The following is an 18,699-nucleotide window of genomic DNA, read 5'->3' as shown; positions in this document are numbered from 1 at the left end:
TTAATGATGTCCGTGCGACCAATCAGGTGAGGTTCAGGTTCAGGTGATTTTATTTGTACCCGTAGGTAGATTTGTTTTGCAGCAAAAAAAAAAGAGGATGGCATCCGTATTGACAATAAGGTAGAGCACAGACAAGAGACAGACACACCAATAACATGACAAAGAGTACTCAAAGGCTTACTGGGATCAGGACCCCGCAAAAAGAAGGAGGCCACAAGAACAATATAAAAAAACACTGAAATATCAGGACAAAAGACACAATAATATGAGAAAAGGGATAAACTTTCCATAAATATGTGCAAGAGCTGCTAGGACTTATTTAAATGAACAATTGGAACAAAGCTGTTCCTGTAGCGCTTTGTTCTACACCTTGGGACCCTAAACCTCTGACCAGATGGGAGAAGCTGGAACTCATCAGACAGAGGATGAGAGTCATCATGTGAGATGTAGCTGGCTATCCGCTGTAACTGCCTGGTTTACAGGGACTCTAGGTGATGACAGACAAGGATCATACCATCAAGCACACATATTGATTGGATTTTCCTAGACCATGGAAATAACATAGTGGAACTTTTATTTTGGGTGATGTTCCCCTTTAAGATTCGGGAAGGACAGCTGAACAGAAAAACCTGCTGTCTACGAGCATTAGACAATCAAGACTAGACCAGTCCCAACATATATAAGGAAGTTTATTGCACAATATACAAGCTGTGGCACAAATGACACATAGACTTTCTCTAGCCTCTCCAGGATCATCATAAAAACACAAGGATAAAATCTATTTAGAAATGTTCACACCCAAAACTAGAAGGAAATAGAGGCAGAAAACCTCTCAATTCATTATTTAATAAACTGGAAAGCAGATAACAGTGATTCCTCCCATTGTAGATCACAGTAGTCTGCCAACATTTAACATTAAATTCAGCTTTTACAAAGTTCAAGTACAGACAGAAAGACTCACAATAGACACATAACATCATCTTAAATTGTTAGTCCTATCATGTAAACATCTCCACTGGTTTCGAACTAGTAATTCAAACAGTAGACAGCAATGCAAATATTTAAAAAGTGCTCACGATAGACACGCTCAAGCAGGAGGATTTGGTCTAGCCAATATTTGTACCACACTCTCTGCTTTGCTCTTTTTGCCATTATCTTCTAGGATTTGGACCAAGTTCTTTGAGGCCTCGCTGCCCTGCTTCTCCACCCAGATCTGTAGCAGTTCGAGTGTCTGTTCCTGACTATTACCAGGGTGGGTCTGTACACAAGACTCAATAATGGTGTCTAATATACAACTGCGCATCGCTACATCGCGCATATCCCTCCAACCAATCGCTTCTGCAATGTCAGTCATGTGAGGCTGGAGATCCACAACTGGAACTAAATCTGAAAGACAGGAAAAGTGGGGATCAATGCACCGAAGCACAACACACGTCATCAAAAGAGCTTTGTTTAAGTGTCATTAAAAAGAGTCAAAATCACGACACCAGACCTCTAACTCGCTGCTCACATCTTCAGTGTTTCCAGTGATTCATATCGGTCTGGTGTGGTGCTAAGTCACAGCGGTTAGAAATAGGATATGTCCTGGTTCTGTTGGACTCCTTGGTGTTTTCAGTTGTTTTAATTTTTAGGGCTTCGTTATTATTTGAATTATGTCCACCCTAAACATTTATACTGTTTCCTGTGAGGGGTGTCAGGTTTTGTCCTTGGCTGCGGTCGAAAAGTCAAAAAATTACGTCCTAACGCCTTTTCCGAACCACTTTTCCCTGACCTTGATGGAAAACATCATGAGGTCAAGGAAAGGTGTGAAGAAGAATTCATGAGGACTTAGGAAAAGACAACCGCGGCATTAAGAGAATCCGACTGCACTTACACTAGGCTCTATAATGATGACGCGATAGCGGTGGATGTTATTGACGTGGGTCTGCCGTGGTGAAATGATATGACCTAACGTGGACAACCGGTGAAAAGTATTACTTCATTACCAAGGTTGGAACTGAAATAAAAAAGGAATAGCCTATAAGCTACCAATCACACAAGTTTATATGATAAATATTGAGTTATTTTTTTGGAGTTATGGAGAACCATTAAATGGATATTACTTCCTACTTCTTTTAGGACGTCATATTTATTTATGTTGATTATTTGTTTGCTATATGTTTACTGTACTTTTTATTTGTTATTCTTGTTTTGTTTTTTACTTATTAGTTACTTGTTCGAAACAAATAAATAGATATTAAATTAAATTAAATTAAATGGTTGTCACAGTTCACTCATATTTATCAACATGAATCCCAATTAGTATATGACTGTATGAAAATATTATGCAAGACAGGCATATCGTTTGTTTTCATGAACGGCAGAATGGAGCGCCGCTTTAAAAGTTGCGGCCGCAAGGAATTGTGGGACGGCATTATCTCCTTTCCTTTGGTAACGGATGGTCCAGTGTATCCTATGCTAAAGGAGATAAGAAAGGAAGCATTGAAGCACCTTTAGATAATTCAAACAGCTCTCATCATGACTGCTACTTAGATACTCCGTTAGGAACCTTCCTAAGCAGAAAAGGCTTTTTGACCGCAGCCCAGGAGTGTTTCCTTCCTAATTCCAGTTTCCTGCCCACTCCAGCTGAGCCTCGTCTAGTGCTCCTGTATCTATTTTAATGTTCCTAGTTTGAGAATAAATAGTTTATTCTTTAGTTCCTGTCTCCTGCCTGTTATGGAGGATGGATCTGCCAAAATCCAAAATAAATGAGTAAATAAATAAATGCCTCGATACATAAATAAATGTATTTGAATGCAGCAAAAATAATATTAGAAAAATAAATGTAGCCATTCATTAATTGATAAATGTGACATAAATTGATATTTCTGTTTTAATTTGCTTCTTTATTTATTTACCTTTCTATCAATTCCCTTATTTGTTTACTCTTCTGTTTAACTTTCCATTTTATTTATGTATGTATTTATTTTTATTAATTTTTATACATATTTATTTATTTTTGCATTTATATATTATTATTATATATTATTTTATATTTATTTTTAAGTGTGTGTATTTATTTATTTATGCACGATTTTCCCTTTGCATTTCACTCCTTATTTATTTCTCCAAACTTATTTATTTCTGTATTCTTTTCTTTATACATTTCTGCCTCATTATGCAAATGAGGGGGCTGTCACTCAAAGTGCGTCAGCATGGGATCAGGGTGCATGACTATATGTTAGTTAGCTAAATGGTGTCTGCTTCTGCTTATGTCACATTTTATCAATTAATTAATGGCTATATTTATTTTTTATATTATTTTTGCTACATTTATTAAGTCATTAAGTCATTTATTCATTTATTTTTGGCAGGTTCCGTCCTCCATAGCCTGTTGCTGTCTCTGCTTTTTGGTCCACCTGATTGCTTCAAACATGGCAGGATATGTCCCTCACTACTGATTAGAGCCAAAGTAATTTTTCATGCAAAAATGGATGGCAGAAAATGCTGTTTTCAGCCTCTCAACAATGGAGATTTCCTGCTGTGCTCTGTTTTATATCATATTAAACTGAATATCCCTGAGTTTTGGACAAAACAAGACATTTAATGGCATCGCCTTGGGCTTTAGCAGATTGTATTTTACACTGTCTAATTACATTTTATAGACGGTAATAATTGGCAGATTAATCGATAATGAAAATAATCGTTAGTTGCAGCCCAACTACTGATTGGTTAGGACAAAAAAAAAAAAAGATACAACCCTCCCAAACAGAAGTCGTCTAACATAAACACAATATCAGACCGAATAATGACATGTCATTATCAATCGATCAGCTATTTAATCCAACAAGTATACAGACATAGCGATTAAAGCTCTAATATTGCATCAATAAAGAATGTGTTCTGGGGCTTTTCTTACCTTTAAGAGGCTGCCTCTCCTGTGAAACAGAAGTAGAATGAATGTTAATAAACAAATTAAAACTCCACAGCGATAAAATAACAAACTGCTTACAAAAGCTTTACAAGTATGTCACACCACAATAGCACTGACACAGAGCAAACACACCAACATGGACACCAAAGGTTTCAGACAACTAACCTGCACCTCCTTCAGAAAGAGGCAGCTTTGCAACATTAGAGGAAGGGCAACATTAGACGAGAGACAGAAGAGCGTTTATCATACGTGCACATATTATGCACAAGTGCAAGTGAGATAAAACAGGACAAAGGCCAAACATCTTGCAACTGGTCAGAGAGTTATAAATGGACTTCACACTGGAGAATAACTTACCACATCATCTGCACTTCCTTTTGGCTGTTGGGCTAGGCTGTGTTCTCTGCGTCTCTTCTCTTATGAGATAAATTACAAAAAAAAACAAGACACCCAAACAAATTATTAACAACATACAAAAAACAGGGATTAGATCTGTTTCTTGAATTGACTGTGAACTGAGCCTCTGGAATTATTGCTGTCCTTTCTTATTTTTATTGAGAAACACATGAGGTTCTAGTGCCCTCTGCTGGTCCCATTACATATATATACTCACGGTCGCGTCTCCATTTCCAAAACAATCCAAGAGCAAGTCCGATGACAAATAGAATTGCGACAACTATGCCGACTATTGCGCCACTGGTAATTCCCTCTGAAAGACAAAGACAATACATTTTTGTCATAAACAAAAGTATGCCATTTCTGTTTATAAATTACACGGCAATAATATACAAATTGAAACCACCATAATGCAATAATGCTAAACTAAACCATACCTTCAGTTTTTTCATTGCAGACTGTGTTAGTCCTGGCTGTACAGGCTACTTTGATGCCCACATCTCCACATCTTGAACCAAAAGAAGATCAAGTATGTATGAGTGACAAAAATGAACATCATTATCATTAAAATAAATAATATCTGCTAGCAGTCTATGAGGACAGGTCAATAAACACACTGTGATACTGTTTGTAAAAAAATGTTTCTTCTAGTTTAGAGATATTTGTAGGAGCAGAACTTACTCTTCGCATTGGACGCAAGTTCTACAGATTTCTGTGTCACTGCCGCAATAGTGACCCTTTTTACATCGACACTTAGTGTCCGCGTCAGGTTTACAGGGTTCGTCCTCCTCTACATCGGCTGAAAGGACAGCAAAACCACACAACTGACATTACAGAACTGTATTTTATCTTTAAGAAAAATAAATAAATAAAAGAAATGGTGATGTCCCATTATGTCTATACCACTGATTTGTGAGCAGGATCTGCAGAGGTCACAGGATATCTGGCTAGTAGGGTGACTGCTGAATTGGCCTGTCACACAGGCCTTGCATTCTCCATATGTTTGACTCTCGATGCAGTGCGACTCCAGGTGCAGACCTACAGTATGGAGACACATGAGCCAGAGGCAGAAGAAAACGTTTTCAGTTTGGGTCAGCCTATGATTTGTACACTCACACAGACAGCTACATGCAAACATGTTCTAAAAGTCAGTATTGTACCACCTTTTCTGACAAAAACAACAGTAACAATTTGAAATGTCCATATTTGTCAATATCTTTACATTTAATGTTAACTTTCTGCAGTGGCTAAAGGTTTTTGCGTGATAGGCCGATACTTTGTGGTAATTTCATTGGTAATACACACTAAAGCACAACAAAAACTGAAATGGGCATACTTCCTGCATTTTTACATTTTCTTGTGGCCCTGTCATGTCAACATTTTGTTTCAGCATCTTAAAGGGGAACTCCACCCACGTGAAAAATTCCAATATTTTCATGGCCTGGTAAAGTTCAATCAAAGTTAGTGAACATGAGCTACTCTCTCTCAAAGCCAGAAACCAGAGAAGTAAGTCTCAAACTTGTGATGTCATCGGGTATAAAGTCTGGAGCTGCTCCATAGACAATGAATGGGAGGCTGATTTTATGGACCCACACAATGTTTGTTTTCTTTTTTTTTTATACCCAAATGAGCTTTATTCTATTGTAGTGTTGTCAGTTATAAAAACAGAAAATGTTCCCATATGCTCAGAACATTCCCCCGGGTGCTCTCGGTGTCATCTAGAACATCTCTCCCCATTCATTGTCTATGGAGCAGCCATAGGTGCAGTTTGAACTTTAAGGTTGAGGGTTCACAACACAAAATCTAGAGGGAATGTAATGTGTATAACGCAGAGAGGTCTAATGTATTGGGATGTGTGTAGCCTACATATTACACCCTCCAAACTCTACTGTTTATACTGAAAATGAGGACAGAAGCAGCAGGTTAAACCACTGTTCATTTAACTTGAATAGAAGTTGGTTTATTATATTTTTTATATCTGGAGAACTGAATCAGCAGGTCCTGCAGTTGCACTTTTTATTATTTTCTAATAAAAGCTGTATGTATTTGCCATTAATCGTTGTTTACTTGTTTATATCCATAATTAACTTATCCCTGATTCCCTTACAAGAAAAACTTTGAGGAATCCTGACCTGCACTGTCCAGTATCAGCTATTTATTTCACAGTCACACTGATTGAATTTTTGGCACAAAAAAGTTACCGTATCGATTTCAAATCATTGAATCGTATCGTATCGTATCGTATTGTATTGCATCGCTCTAGATGAGCCAAATATCATCCTGAATCGTATCGGAACCATGGAAATCGTATCGTTGTAAAAACCGTATCATTACACTCCTAATTTCTATTGGGTTCGGTGAGCCCCCTGCACCAACGCAAACTGCGCCTGTGGGAGCAGCCACACTTTATTACCTGATATCACAAATCTGAGTTTTACCACTCTAGTTTTTGGATTTGGGAGAAAGTTGTTCATGTTTACTAATATTTTTTGGACTGTCTTAGACCATAGGAATAACAGGTATGAATTTTGAAAATGGGTGTAGTTCCCCTTTAAAGTCTGTGTAAAGAAAAAATACAAAACAAAATCAGTGATGAAAATGACAATGCCTATAGTAGGACTTGAACCCACGATCATGGCAAAAAGTGACTCTCGCTCTACTGACTGAGCTAACCAACATAATCTTTACCAAACTCCTATGTTTGTATTTTGTCTTTCAAAAACCCCATTTGTGAAAATGGGTGGAGTTATGTTAAGGATGGCTCTATTGCGTCATCGAGCCATGATTTCAGCCCCGCCTAAAAAATCCTGAAAACAGTTTAACAGTCTAACTCCACAATCCAGTACTACAACGTTCACAGTCTTTGCACATGTTTTCAGTAATTATTTTCCAACATTTATAATGTGTTTAGAAACAAAACTCAGAATTTCCTCTAAGTTAATATTATGCTTACACAGTGCATATTCTTGCACTATATAATTATTTGTCAATCACATTTAACCAAAATTACTTCATCATTTTGCTGCCCTCTTTATTAAAGAAGCAGCTAAACCTATAAACTGATTCAGGTTCACTTCACATGATGTATATTTAACCACTGATGACACTCACCAGCTCCACACAGACAACAGGTCAGTCCTCCCGTATGCTCGTACGTCCCATCTACACACTGACTTCCGTCCTTCAAGTCAGCAGCTGAAGAGGAGCTGCAGATAGAGACAGACGGCGCCAAAACGAAAGTGAAAGTAAGTTTTACAGCTCAATGTTAGACCTTTTAGCCCTAAAACCACACCCTGTCGTCTAACATGATACCTGACCCTCAAACCTAACCTATATCTAAACATTAGAAGCCTTATAATCATACTTTAACCTAAAACAAAGCGGTTAACCCAGAGACCACGGAGACAGACAGCTCATGTGAGCTCAACAGACTTTGTCATAGTCAACACGTGTATTACACAGTGTATTAACTTACCCTGATACCAGGAGGCAGAGCAGCACGGTGAAGGCGGTGAACCACACAGGAAACTTGCTTGAGTCGGCTGCCATCATCATGGTGTTATACTTTAAAGTGATAGTAGCTGACAGGTGTCTTATAGAGGAACCGCCCTGCTGCCTTGGAGATGGAGGAGGAGGATGAGGAGGAGACTCATGGTAGTGATCTGAAGGTCACGAACGAGCTGGTTCAAAGAGCCGACTCTTTTAAGTGAACAATAAGAGCCGGCTACCGTCCGAGAGCCAATATTTTCTTTTCTTTTTTTTTTATTAATTCAAGGCAGAATGATCGGATGATCTCCGCGCCACGGGCACTCCATGCACCGACTGTGACTGAATGTTGTGTTAATGATGTCCGTGCGACCAATCAGGTTCAGGTGAGGTTCAGGTTCAGGTGATTTTATTTGTACCCGTAGGTAGATTTGTTTTGCAGCAAAAAAAAAAGAGGATGGCATCCGTATTGACAATAAGGTAGAGCACAGACAAGAGACAGACACACCAATAACATGACAAAGAGTACTCAAAGGCTTACTGGGATCAGGACCCCGCAAAAAGAAGGAGGCCACAAGAACAATATAAAAAAACACTGAAATATCAGGACAAAAGACACAATAAAATGAGAAAAGGGATAAACTTTCCATAAATATGTGCAAGAGCTGCTAGGACTTATTTAAATGAACAATTGGAACAAAGCTGTTCCTGTAGCGCTTTGTTCTACACCTTGGGACCCTAAACCTCTGACCAGATGGGAGAAGCTGGAACTCATCAGACAGAGGATGAGAGTCATCATGTGAGATGTAGCTGGCTATCCGCTGTAACTGCCTGGTTTACAGGGACTCTAGGTGATGACAGACAAGGATCATACCATCAAGCACACATATTGATTGGATTTTCCTAGACCATGGAAATAACATAGTGGAACTTTTATTTTGGGTGGTGTTCCCCTTTAAGATTCGGGAAGGACAGCTGAACAGAAAAACCTGCTGTCTACGAGCATTAGACAATCAAGACTAGACCAGTCCCAACATATATAAGGAAGTTTATTGCACAATATACAAGCTGTGGCACAAATGACACTTAGACTTTCTCTAGCCTCTCCAGGATCATCATAAAAACACAAGGATAAAATCTATTTAGAAATGTTCACACCCAAAACTAGAAGGAAATAGAGGCAGAAACCCTCTCAATTCATTATTTAATAAACTGGAAAGCAGATAACAGTGATTCCTCCCATTGTTGATCACAGTAGTCTGCCAACATTTAACATTAAATTCAGCTTTTACAAAGTTCAAGTACAGACAGAAAGACTCACAATAGACACATAACATCATCTTAAATTGTTAGTCCTATCATGTAAACATCTTCACTGGTTTCGAACTAGTAATTCAAACGGGAGACAGCAATGCAAATATTTAAAAAGTGCTCACGATAGACACGCTCAAGCAGGAGGATTTGGTCTAGCCAATATTTGTACCACACTCTCTGCTTTGCCCCTTTTGCCACTATCTTCTAGGATTTGGACCAAGTTCTTTGAGGCCTCTCTGCCCTGCCTCTCCACCCAGATCTGTAGCAGTTCGACTGTCTGCTCCTGACTATTACCAGGGTGGTTCAGTTTACAAGAATCAATAGTGGTGCTTAATATACCGCTGCCCATCGCTACATCGCGCATATCCGGCCAACCAATCGCTTCTGCAATGTCAGTCATGTGAGGCTGGAGATCCACAACTGGAACTAAATCTGAAAGACAGGAAAAGTGGGGATCAATGCAACGAGGCACAACACACGTCATCAAAAGAGCTTTGTTTAAGTGTCATTAAAAAGAGTCAAAATCACGACACCAGACCTCTAACTCGCTGCTCACATCTTCAGTGTTTCCAGTGATTCATATCGGTCTGGTGTGGTGCTAAGTCACAGCGGTTAGAAATAGGATATGTCCTGGTTCTGTTGGACTCCTTGGTGTTTTCAGTTGTTTTAATTTTTAGGGCTTCCTTATTATTTGAATTATGTCCACCCTAAACATTTATACTGTTTCCTGTGAGGGGTCAGGTTTTGTCCTTGGCTGCGGTCGAAAAGTCAAAAAATTACGTCCTAACGCCTTTTCCGAACCACTTTTCCCTGACCTTGATGGAAAACGTCATGAGGTCAAGGAAAGGTGTGAAGAAGAATTCATGAGGACTTAGGAAAAGACAACCGCGGCGTTAAGAGAATCCGACTGCACTTACACTAGGCTCTGTAATGATGACGCGATAGCGGTGGATGTTATTGACGTGGGTCTGCCGTGGTGAAATGATATGACCTAACGTGGACAACCGGTGAAAAGTATTACTTCATTACCAAGGTTGGAACTGAAATAAAAAAGGAATAGCCTATAAGCTACCAATCACACAAGTTTATATGATGAATATTGAGTTATTTTTTTGAGTTATGGAGAACCATTAAATGTATATTACTTCCTACTTCTTTTAGGACGTAATATTTATTTATGTTGATTATTTGTTTGCTATACGTTTACTGTACTTTTTATTTGTTATTCTTGTTTTGTTTTTTACTTATTTGTTACTTGTTCGAAACAAATAAATAGATATTAAATTAAATTAAATTAAATGGTTGTCACAGTTCACTCATATTTATCAACATGAATCCCAATTAGTATATGACTGTATGAAAATATTATGCAAGACAGGCATATCGTTTGTTTTCATGAACGGCAGAATGGAGCGCCGCTTTAAAAGTTGCGGCCGCAAGGAATTGTGGGACGGCATTATCTCCTTTCCTTTGGTAACGGATGGTCCAGTGTATCCTATGCTAAAGGAGATAAGAAAGGAAGCATTGAAGCACCTTTAGATAATTCAAACAGCTCTCATCATGGCTGCTACTTAGATACTCCGTTAGGAACCTTCCTAAGCAAAAAAGGCTTTTTGACCGCAGCCCAGGAGTGTTTCCCTCCTAATTCCAGTTTCCTGCCCACTCCAGCTGAGCCTCGTCTAGTGCTCCTGTATCTATTTTAATGTTCCTAGTTTGAGAATAAATAGTTTATTCTTTAGTTCCTGTCTCCTGCCTGTTATGGAGGATGGATCTGCCAAAATCCAAAATAAATGAGTAAATAAATAAATGCCTCGATACATAAATAAATGTATTTGAATGCAGCAAAAATAATATTAGAAAAATAAATCTAGCCATTCATTAATTGATAAATGTGACATAAATTGATATTTCTGTTTTAATTTGCTTCTTTATTTATTTACCTTTCTATCAATTCCCTTATTTGTTTACTCTTCTGTTTAACTTTCCATTTTATTTATGTATGTATTTATTTTTATTAATTTTTATACATATTTAATTATTTTTGCATTTATATATTATTATTATATATTATTTTATATTTATTTTTAAGTGTGTGTATTTATTTATTTATGCACGATTTTCCCTTTGCATTTCACTCCTTATTTATTTCTCCAAACTTATTTATTTCTGTATTCTTTTCTTTATACATTTCTGCCTCATTATGCAAATGAGGGGGCTGTCACTCAAAGTGCGTCATCATGGGGTCAGGGTGCATGACTATATGTTAGTTAGCTAAATGGTGTCTGCTTCTGCTTATGTCACATTTTATCAATTAATTAATGGCTATATTTATTTTTTATATTATTTTTGCTACATTTATTAAGTCATTAAGTCATTTATTCATTTATTTTTGGCAGGTTCCGTCCTCCATAGCCTGTTGCTGTCTCTGCTTTTTGGTCCACCTGATTGCTTCAAACATGGCAGGATATGTCCCTCACTACTGATTAGAGCCAAAGTAATTTTTCATGCAAAAATGGATGGCAGAAAATGCTGTTTTCAACCTCTCAACAATGGAGATTTCCTGCTGTGCTCTGTTTTATATCATATTAAACTGAATATCCCTGAGTTTTGGACAAAACAAGACATTTAATGGCATCGCCTTGGGCTTTAGCAGATTGTATTTTACACTGTCTAATTACATTTTATAGACGGTAATAATTGGCAGATTAATCGATAATGAAAATAATCGTTAGTTGCAGCCCAACTACTGATTGGTTAGGACAAAATAAAAAAAAGATACAACCCTCCCAAACAGAAGTCGTCTAACATAAACACAATATCAGACCGAATGATGACATGTCATTATCAATCGATCAGCTATTTAATCTAACAAGCTCAAAGTATACAGACATAGCGATTAAAGCTCTAATATTGCATCAATAAAGAATGTGTTCTGGGGCTTTTCTTACCTTTAAGAGGCTGCCTCTCCTGAGAAACAGAAGTAGAATGAATGTTAATAAACAAATTACAACTCCACAGCGATAAAATAACAAACTGCTTACAAAAGCTTTACAAGTATGTCACACCACAATAGCACTGACACAGAGCAAACACACCAACATGGACACCAAAGGTTTCAGACAACTAACCTGCACCTCCTTTAGAAAGAGGCAGCTATGCAACATTAGAGGAAGGGCAACATTAGACGAGAGACAGAAGAGCGTTTATCATACGTGCACATATTATGCACAAGTGCAAGTGAGATAAAACAGGACAAAGGCCAAACATCTTGCAACTGGTCAGAGAGTTATAAATGGACTTCACACTGGAGAATAACTTACCACGTCACCATTTGCTAGGCTGTGTTCTCTGCGTCTCTTCTCTTATGAGATAAATTACAAAAAAAAACAAGACACCCAAACAAATTATTAACAACATACAAAAAACAGGGATTAGATCTGTTTCTTGAATTGACTGTGAACTGAGCCTCTGGAATTATTGCTGTCCTTTCTTATTTTTATTGAGAAACACATGAGGTTCTAGTGCCCTCTGCTGGTCCCATTACATATATATACTCACCGTCGCGTCTCCTTTTCCAAAACAATCCAAGAGCAAGTCCGATGACAAATAGAATTGCGACAACTATGCCGACTATTGCGCCACTGGTAATTCCCTCTGAAAGACAAAGACAATACATTTTTGTCATAAACAAAAGTATGCCATTTCTGTTTATGAATTACACGGCAATAATATACAAATTGAAACCACCATAATGCAATAATGCTAAACTAAACCATACCTTCAGTTTTTTCATTGCAGACTGTGTTAGTCCTGTCTTTACAGGCTACTTTGATGCCCACAGCACCACATCTTGAACCAAAAGAAAATCAAGAATGTATGAGTGACAAAAATGAACATCATTCTCATTCAAATAAATAATATCTGCTAGCAGTCTATGAGGACAGGTCAATAAACACACTGTGATACTGTTTGTAAAAAAATGTTTCTTCTAGTTTAGAGATATTTGTAGGAGCAGAACTTACTCTTTGCATGGGACGCAAGTTATACAGATTTCTGTGTCATTCCCGCAATAGTGACCCTTTTCACATCGACACTTAGTGTCCGCGTCAGGTTTACAGGGTTCGTCCTCCTCTAGACCGGCTGAAAGGACAGCAAAACCACACAACTGACATTAGAGAACTGTATTTTATCTTTAAGAAAAATAAATAAATAAAAGAAATGGTGATGTCCCATTATGTCTATACCACTGATTTGTGAGCAGGATCTGCAGGGGTCACAGGATGTCTGGCTAGTAGGGTGACTGCTGAATTGGCCTTGGTCACAGGCCTTGCATCCTCCATATGTTTGACTCTCGATGCAGTGCGACTCCACGTGCAGACCTACAGTATGGAGACACATGAGCCAGAGGCAGAAGAAAACGTTTTCAGTTTGGGCCAGCCTATGATTTGTACACCCACACAGACAGCTACATGCAAACATGTTCTAAAAGTCAGTATTGTACCACCTTTTCTGACAAAAACAACAGTAACAATTTGAAATGTCCATATTTGTCAATATCTTTACATTTAATGTTAACTTTCTGCAGTGGCTAAAGGTTTTTGCGTGATAGGCCGATACTTTGTGGTAATTTCATTGGTAATACACACTAAAGCACAACAAAAACTGAAATGGGCATACTTCCTGCATTTTTACATTTTCTTGTGGCCCTGTCATGTCAACATTTTGTTTCAGCATCTTAAAGGGGAACACCACCCACGTGAAAAATTCCAATATTTTCATGGCCTGGTAAAGTTCAATCAAAGTTAGTGAACATGAGCTACTCTCTCTCAAAGCCAGAAACCAGAGAAGTAAGTCTCAAACTTGTGATGTCATCGGGTATAAAGTCTGGAGCTGCTCCATAGACAATGAATGGGAGGCTGATTTTATGGACCCACACAATGTTTGTTTTCTTTTTTTTTTATACCCAAATGAGCTTTATTCTATTGTAGTGTTGTCAGTTATAAAAACAGAAAATGTTCCCATATGCTCAGAACATTCCCCCGGGTGCTCTCGGTGTCATCTAGAACATCTCTCCCCATTCATTGTCTATGGAGCAGCCATAGGCGCAGTTTGAACTTTAAGGTTGGGGGTTCACAACACAAAATCTAGAGGGAATGTAATGTGTATAACGCAGAGAGGTCTAATGTATTGGGATGTGTGTAGCCTACATATTACACCCTCCAAACAGAAAGCAAGCGTCAGTGACAAAATCTGTTTGATTGCATTGTTTTCTATTTGAATGTTCTAACTGGCCGCGAGCGACGAAGCGTTGCACAACGGACGAGAAACGGCTGATTCGTGAAGTTGAAATTAGGAATTATCTATATATAGGCCTACGACACTTTCTCATTTCACAACGAACACCTAAATAAGGAAGCAGCAGGCTGGAGGGAGATCGCCTGAAAGTTTACATAGGCTACTGTTTTGTATGTCATTTTCAGTAAATATCACACTTTATAACCTGTTTTCTGTTATAAAAACACAAACATTGGAAGATAGCCAGCATTAGTCTACTCAACCATCTTTTAAGTGGCTACATCTCCAGTCCGATCTTGACCGCACAGCTGATAGGTACATGGTTTGTTTACATGACGTAAGAGAAATTGCATATTTAACGGTGTGTGGACGGAGAGCGTCCAAAGTTATTTGGCTATAAGTAAATAAAAAGACCACAAATATAACTTCTTATCTTTTTGGTTTCTTATTCTGTCAATAAGAAGACACAACAAGGTCGATATTATTCATCATTACAATAAATTATTAGTTCTGCATTCTTCTAAAACAATAAAGATGCATTTCTAGTAGGGGTGTAACGATTCATCTACTACATCGATGTATCAATTTATATTCCTACGATACAACTACATCGATAGGTACTCGGTAAGTTGTCCTTCACAGGAGACGCATATCGATATAAAATCTATTTGAAATGCAAAAATCGATTGTATGGATACTAAGGATTTACACCTTGTATTTAAGGACGACTAACGTTATATGAACGTGTTTTTAGCACTTGTATTAGTAAAGAAAATTATCACGGGAGTAAAGTAAAAAACGAAAACAGAAATTAAACCAACGTTAGTTTAACATAGTTTTAAAATGTTTTCCCGTATGTTTTCATGTATGAAAAGACCCCAAATGAACACTGTTAGCGGACTACTTGATCACTATCAGCAGATTATTTAAACAGCGTTTGTATAGGAATGATTATTGTCCCAAGCTGTTTGATCACTATCAGTGGTTGATCTCTGTATTATTGCTCTACTGTTTATACTGAAAATGAGGACAGAAGCAGCAGGTTAAACCACTGTTCATTTAACTTGAATAGAAGTTGGTTTATTATATTTTTTATATCTGGAGAACTGAATCAGCAGGTCCTGCAGTTGCACTTTTTATTATTTTCTAATAAAAGCTGTATGTATTTGCCATTAATCGTTGTTTACTTGTTTATATCCATAATTAACTTATCCCTGATTCCCTTACAAGAAAAACTTTGAGGAATCCTGACCTGCACTGTCCAGTATCAGCTATTTATTTCACAGTCACACTGATTGAATTTTTGGCACAAAAAAGTTACCGTATCGATTTCAAATCATTGAATCGTATCGTATCGTATTGTATTGCATCGCTCTAGATGAGCCAAATATCATCCTGAATCGTATCGGAACCATGGAAATCGTATCGTTGTAAAAACCGTATCATTACACTCCTAATTTCTAGTGGGTTCGGTGAGCCCCCTGCACCAACGCAAACTGCGCCTGTGGGAGCAGCCACACTTTATTACCTGATATCACAAATCTGAGTTTTACCACTCTAGTTTTTGGATTTGGGAGAAAGTTGTTCATGTTTACTAATATTTTTTGGACTGTCTTAGACCATAGGAATAACAGGTATGAATTTTGAAAATGGGTGTAGTTCCCCTTTAAAGTCTGTGTAAAGAAAAAATACAAAACAAAATCAGTGATGAAAATGACTATGCCTATAATAGGACTTGAACCCACGATCATGGCAAAAAGTGACTCTCGCTCTACTGACTGAGCTAACCAACATAATCTTTACCAAACTCCTATGTTTGTATTTTGTCTTTCAAAAACCCCATTTGTGAAAATGGGTGGAGTTATGTTAAGGATGGCTCTATTGCGTCATCGAGCCATGATTTCAGCCCCGCCTAAAAAATCCTGAAAACAGTTTAACAGTCTAACTCCACAATCCAGTACTACAACGTTCACAGTCTTTGCACATGTTTTCAGTAATTATTTTCCAACATTTATAATGTGTTTAGAAACAAAACTCTGAATTTCCTTTAAGTTAATATTATGCTTACACAGTGCATATTCTTGCACTACATAATTATTTATCAATCACATTTAACCAAAATTACTTCATCATTTTGCTGCCCTCTTTATTAAAGAAGCAGCTAAACCTATAAACTGATTCAGGTTCACTTCACATGATGTATATTTAACCACTGATGACACTCACCAGCTCCACACAGACAACAGGTCAGTCCTCCCGTATGCTCGTACGTCCCATCTACACACTGACTTCCGTCCTTCAAGTCAGCAGCTGAAGAGGAGCTGCAGATAGAGACAGACGGCGCCAAAACGAAAGTGAAAGTAAGTTTTACAGCTCAATGTTAGACCTTTTAGCCCTAAAACCACACCCTGTCGTCTAACATGATACCTGACCCTCAAACCTAACCTATATCTAAACATTAGAAGCCTTATAATCATACTTTAACCTAAAACAAAGCGGTTAACCCAGAGACCACGGAGACAGACAGCTCATGTGAGCTCAACAGACTTTGTCATAGTCAACACGTGTATTACACAGTGTATTAACTTACCCTGATACCAGGAGGCAGAGCAGCACGGTGAAGGCGGTGAACCACACAGGAAACTTGCTTGAGTCGGCTGCCATCATCATGGTGTGACTTTATGAAGTAATAGTAGCTGACTGGTGTCTTACAGGACTCGCCCTGCTGTCTTGGAGACGGAGGAGGAGGAGGGGACTCAAGGTAGTGATATGAAGGTCACGAACGAGCTGGTTCAAAGAGCCGACTCTTTTAAGTGAACAATAAGAGCCGGCTACCGTCCGAGAGCCAATATTTTCTTTTCTTTTTTCTTTAATTAATTCAAGGCAGAATGATCGGATGATCTCCGCGCCACGGGCACTCCATGCACCGACTGTGACTGAATGTTGTGTTAATGATGTCCGTGCGACCAATCAGGTTCAGGTTCAGGTTCAGGTGACTTTATTTGTACCCGTAGGTAGATTTGTTTTGCAGCAAAAAAAAGAGGATGGCATCCGTATTGACAATAAGGTAGAGCACAGACAAGAGACAGACACACCAATAACATGACAAAGAGTACTCAAAGGCTTACTGGGATCAGGACCCCGCAAAAAGAAGGAGGCCACAAGAACAATATAAAAAAACACTGAAATATCAGGACAAAAAAGACACAATAAAATGAGAAAAGGGATAAACTTTCCATAAATATGTGCAAGAGCTGCTAGGACTTATTTAAATGAACAATTGGAACAAAGCTGTTCCTGTAGCGCTTTGTTCTACACCTTGGGACCCTAAACCTCTGACCAGATGGGAGAAGCTGGAACTCACCAGACAGAGGATGAGAGTCATAGTGTGAGATGTAGCTGGCTATCTGCTGTAACTGCCTCGTATACAGGGACTCTAGGTGATGACAGACAAGGATCATACCATCAAGCAGGGAGGGGCGGGAGTGTGCCGTGCGCTGGCGGTCTACAGGTACAGAGCAGAAGGGAGAGGAGGAGAGAAAGAGAGAGAGAGAGGAGCGTGGTGCACGAATAGCAGACGAGATGAGTGACAGTCGGAAACGAAGCAGCATGTAAAATTATGGTATTCAGGAAATTATAAGGTTTAGTATAATTATATTGAATAATTTAAGTGATATATGTGCACACATACTAATCATAGGTCAAAACAGCGCTAAAGTTGGCTAAAAGGCAGAAGTGGTAAAATGAAGAGCCGTTTGGCAGCCGAAAGAGCCGGCTCTTCTTGGTGAGCTGAGCCAAATGATCTGGCTCACTAAAAAGAGCCTGAATTCCCATCACTAGTTCTTGGTGGAGGAGGAGACTCATGGGGGAAGTTTAGCTTTCTCAGTTTCTGAAATCAATAGACAATAGACAACGAGTTGTTCATTTTCCTGTTCCGGTCTGTTTACAATAAAGCCTGTTCATAAAACAAAATCAAACAGTTATATATATGTTTTTGTAGGCCTACTGTATGTTTCCAAAAACAGTGAGAGAGAGAGAAGATAAAAACTGTATTAATCCTGAGGGTTAATAGCTGTAATTTTGTTATTGTCGTTGCCATATATACAATCTCTGTGTTTTGGAAACCCCCACATTAACCAAGCCAGTGGTTAAAAGCAGCAGGGCCATATAGCCAGGACTTTTCAAACACACCTCTCGGAAAATATTAACCAAAAAGAAGGTCTCTGCATTTTTTATATTTTATTTATTCAGTTAGCTGTTCATTTATACTTACTGTAAATTTGATTTACCAGCAT

At 38.3% G+C, this 18,699-nt stretch overlaps 2 protein-coding genes and 1 long non-coding RNA gene across 3 annotated transcripts; all 3 read right to left on the bottom strand.

Annotated features, from left to right (window-relative positions):
- Window positions 1-668: 668 nt before the first annotated feature.
- On the bottom strand, window positions 669-7,939 carry LOC141773903 (tumor necrosis factor receptor superfamily member 6-like). The gene is made up of 9 exons (XM_074646059.1): window positions 7,785-7,939; window positions 7,421-7,515; window positions 5,213-5,347; window positions 4,991-5,108; window positions 4,747-4,817; window positions 4,527-4,622; window positions 4,271-4,329; window positions 3,899-3,917; window positions 669-1,386 (listed from the first exon to the last, which is right to left on the bottom strand). The coding sequence occupies exons 1-9, from the start codon at window positions 7,862-7,864 to the stop codon at window positions 1,088-1,090; spliced, it is 972 nt and encodes a 323-aa protein (XP_074502160.1). The 5' UTR covers window positions 7,865-7,939; the 3' UTR covers window positions 669-1,087.
- A 773-nt stretch (window positions 7,940-8,712) lies between these two features.
- On the bottom strand, window positions 8,713-17,158 carry fas (Fas cell surface death receptor). The gene is made up of 9 exons (XM_074645390.1): window positions 16,995-17,158; window positions 16,631-16,725; window positions 13,354-13,488; window positions 13,132-13,249; window positions 12,888-12,958; window positions 12,668-12,763; window positions 12,415-12,470; window positions 12,058-12,076; window positions 8,713-9,541 (listed from the first exon to the last, which is right to left on the bottom strand). The coding sequence occupies exons 1-9, from the start codon at window positions 17,072-17,074 to the stop codon at window positions 9,243-9,245; spliced, it is 969 nt and encodes a 322-aa protein (XP_074501491.1). The 5' UTR covers window positions 17,075-17,158; the 3' UTR covers window positions 8,713-9,242.
- Window positions 17,159-17,385: 227 nt separating this feature from the next.
- LOC141773904 (uncharacterized) lies at window positions 17,386-18,240 on the bottom strand. Its single transcript, XR_012595206.1, has 2 exons — window positions 17,683-18,240; window positions 17,386-17,586 (listed from the first exon to the last, which is right to left on the bottom strand). It is a non-coding gene; the product is annotated as an uncharacterized LOC141773904 (long non-coding RNA).
- Window positions 18,241-18,699: the final 459 nt, after the last annotated feature.

Source organism: Sebastes fasciatus, chromosome 9 (assembly GCF_043250625.1).
Source record: "Sebastes fasciatus isolate fSebFas1 chromosome 9, fSebFas1.pri, whole genome shotgun sequence".
Classification (NCBI taxonomy): domain Eukaryota; kingdom Metazoa; phylum Chordata; class Actinopteri; order Perciformes; family Sebastidae; genus Sebastes; species Sebastes fasciatus.
This window is presented reverse-complemented; position numbering and strand designations above follow the sequence as displayed.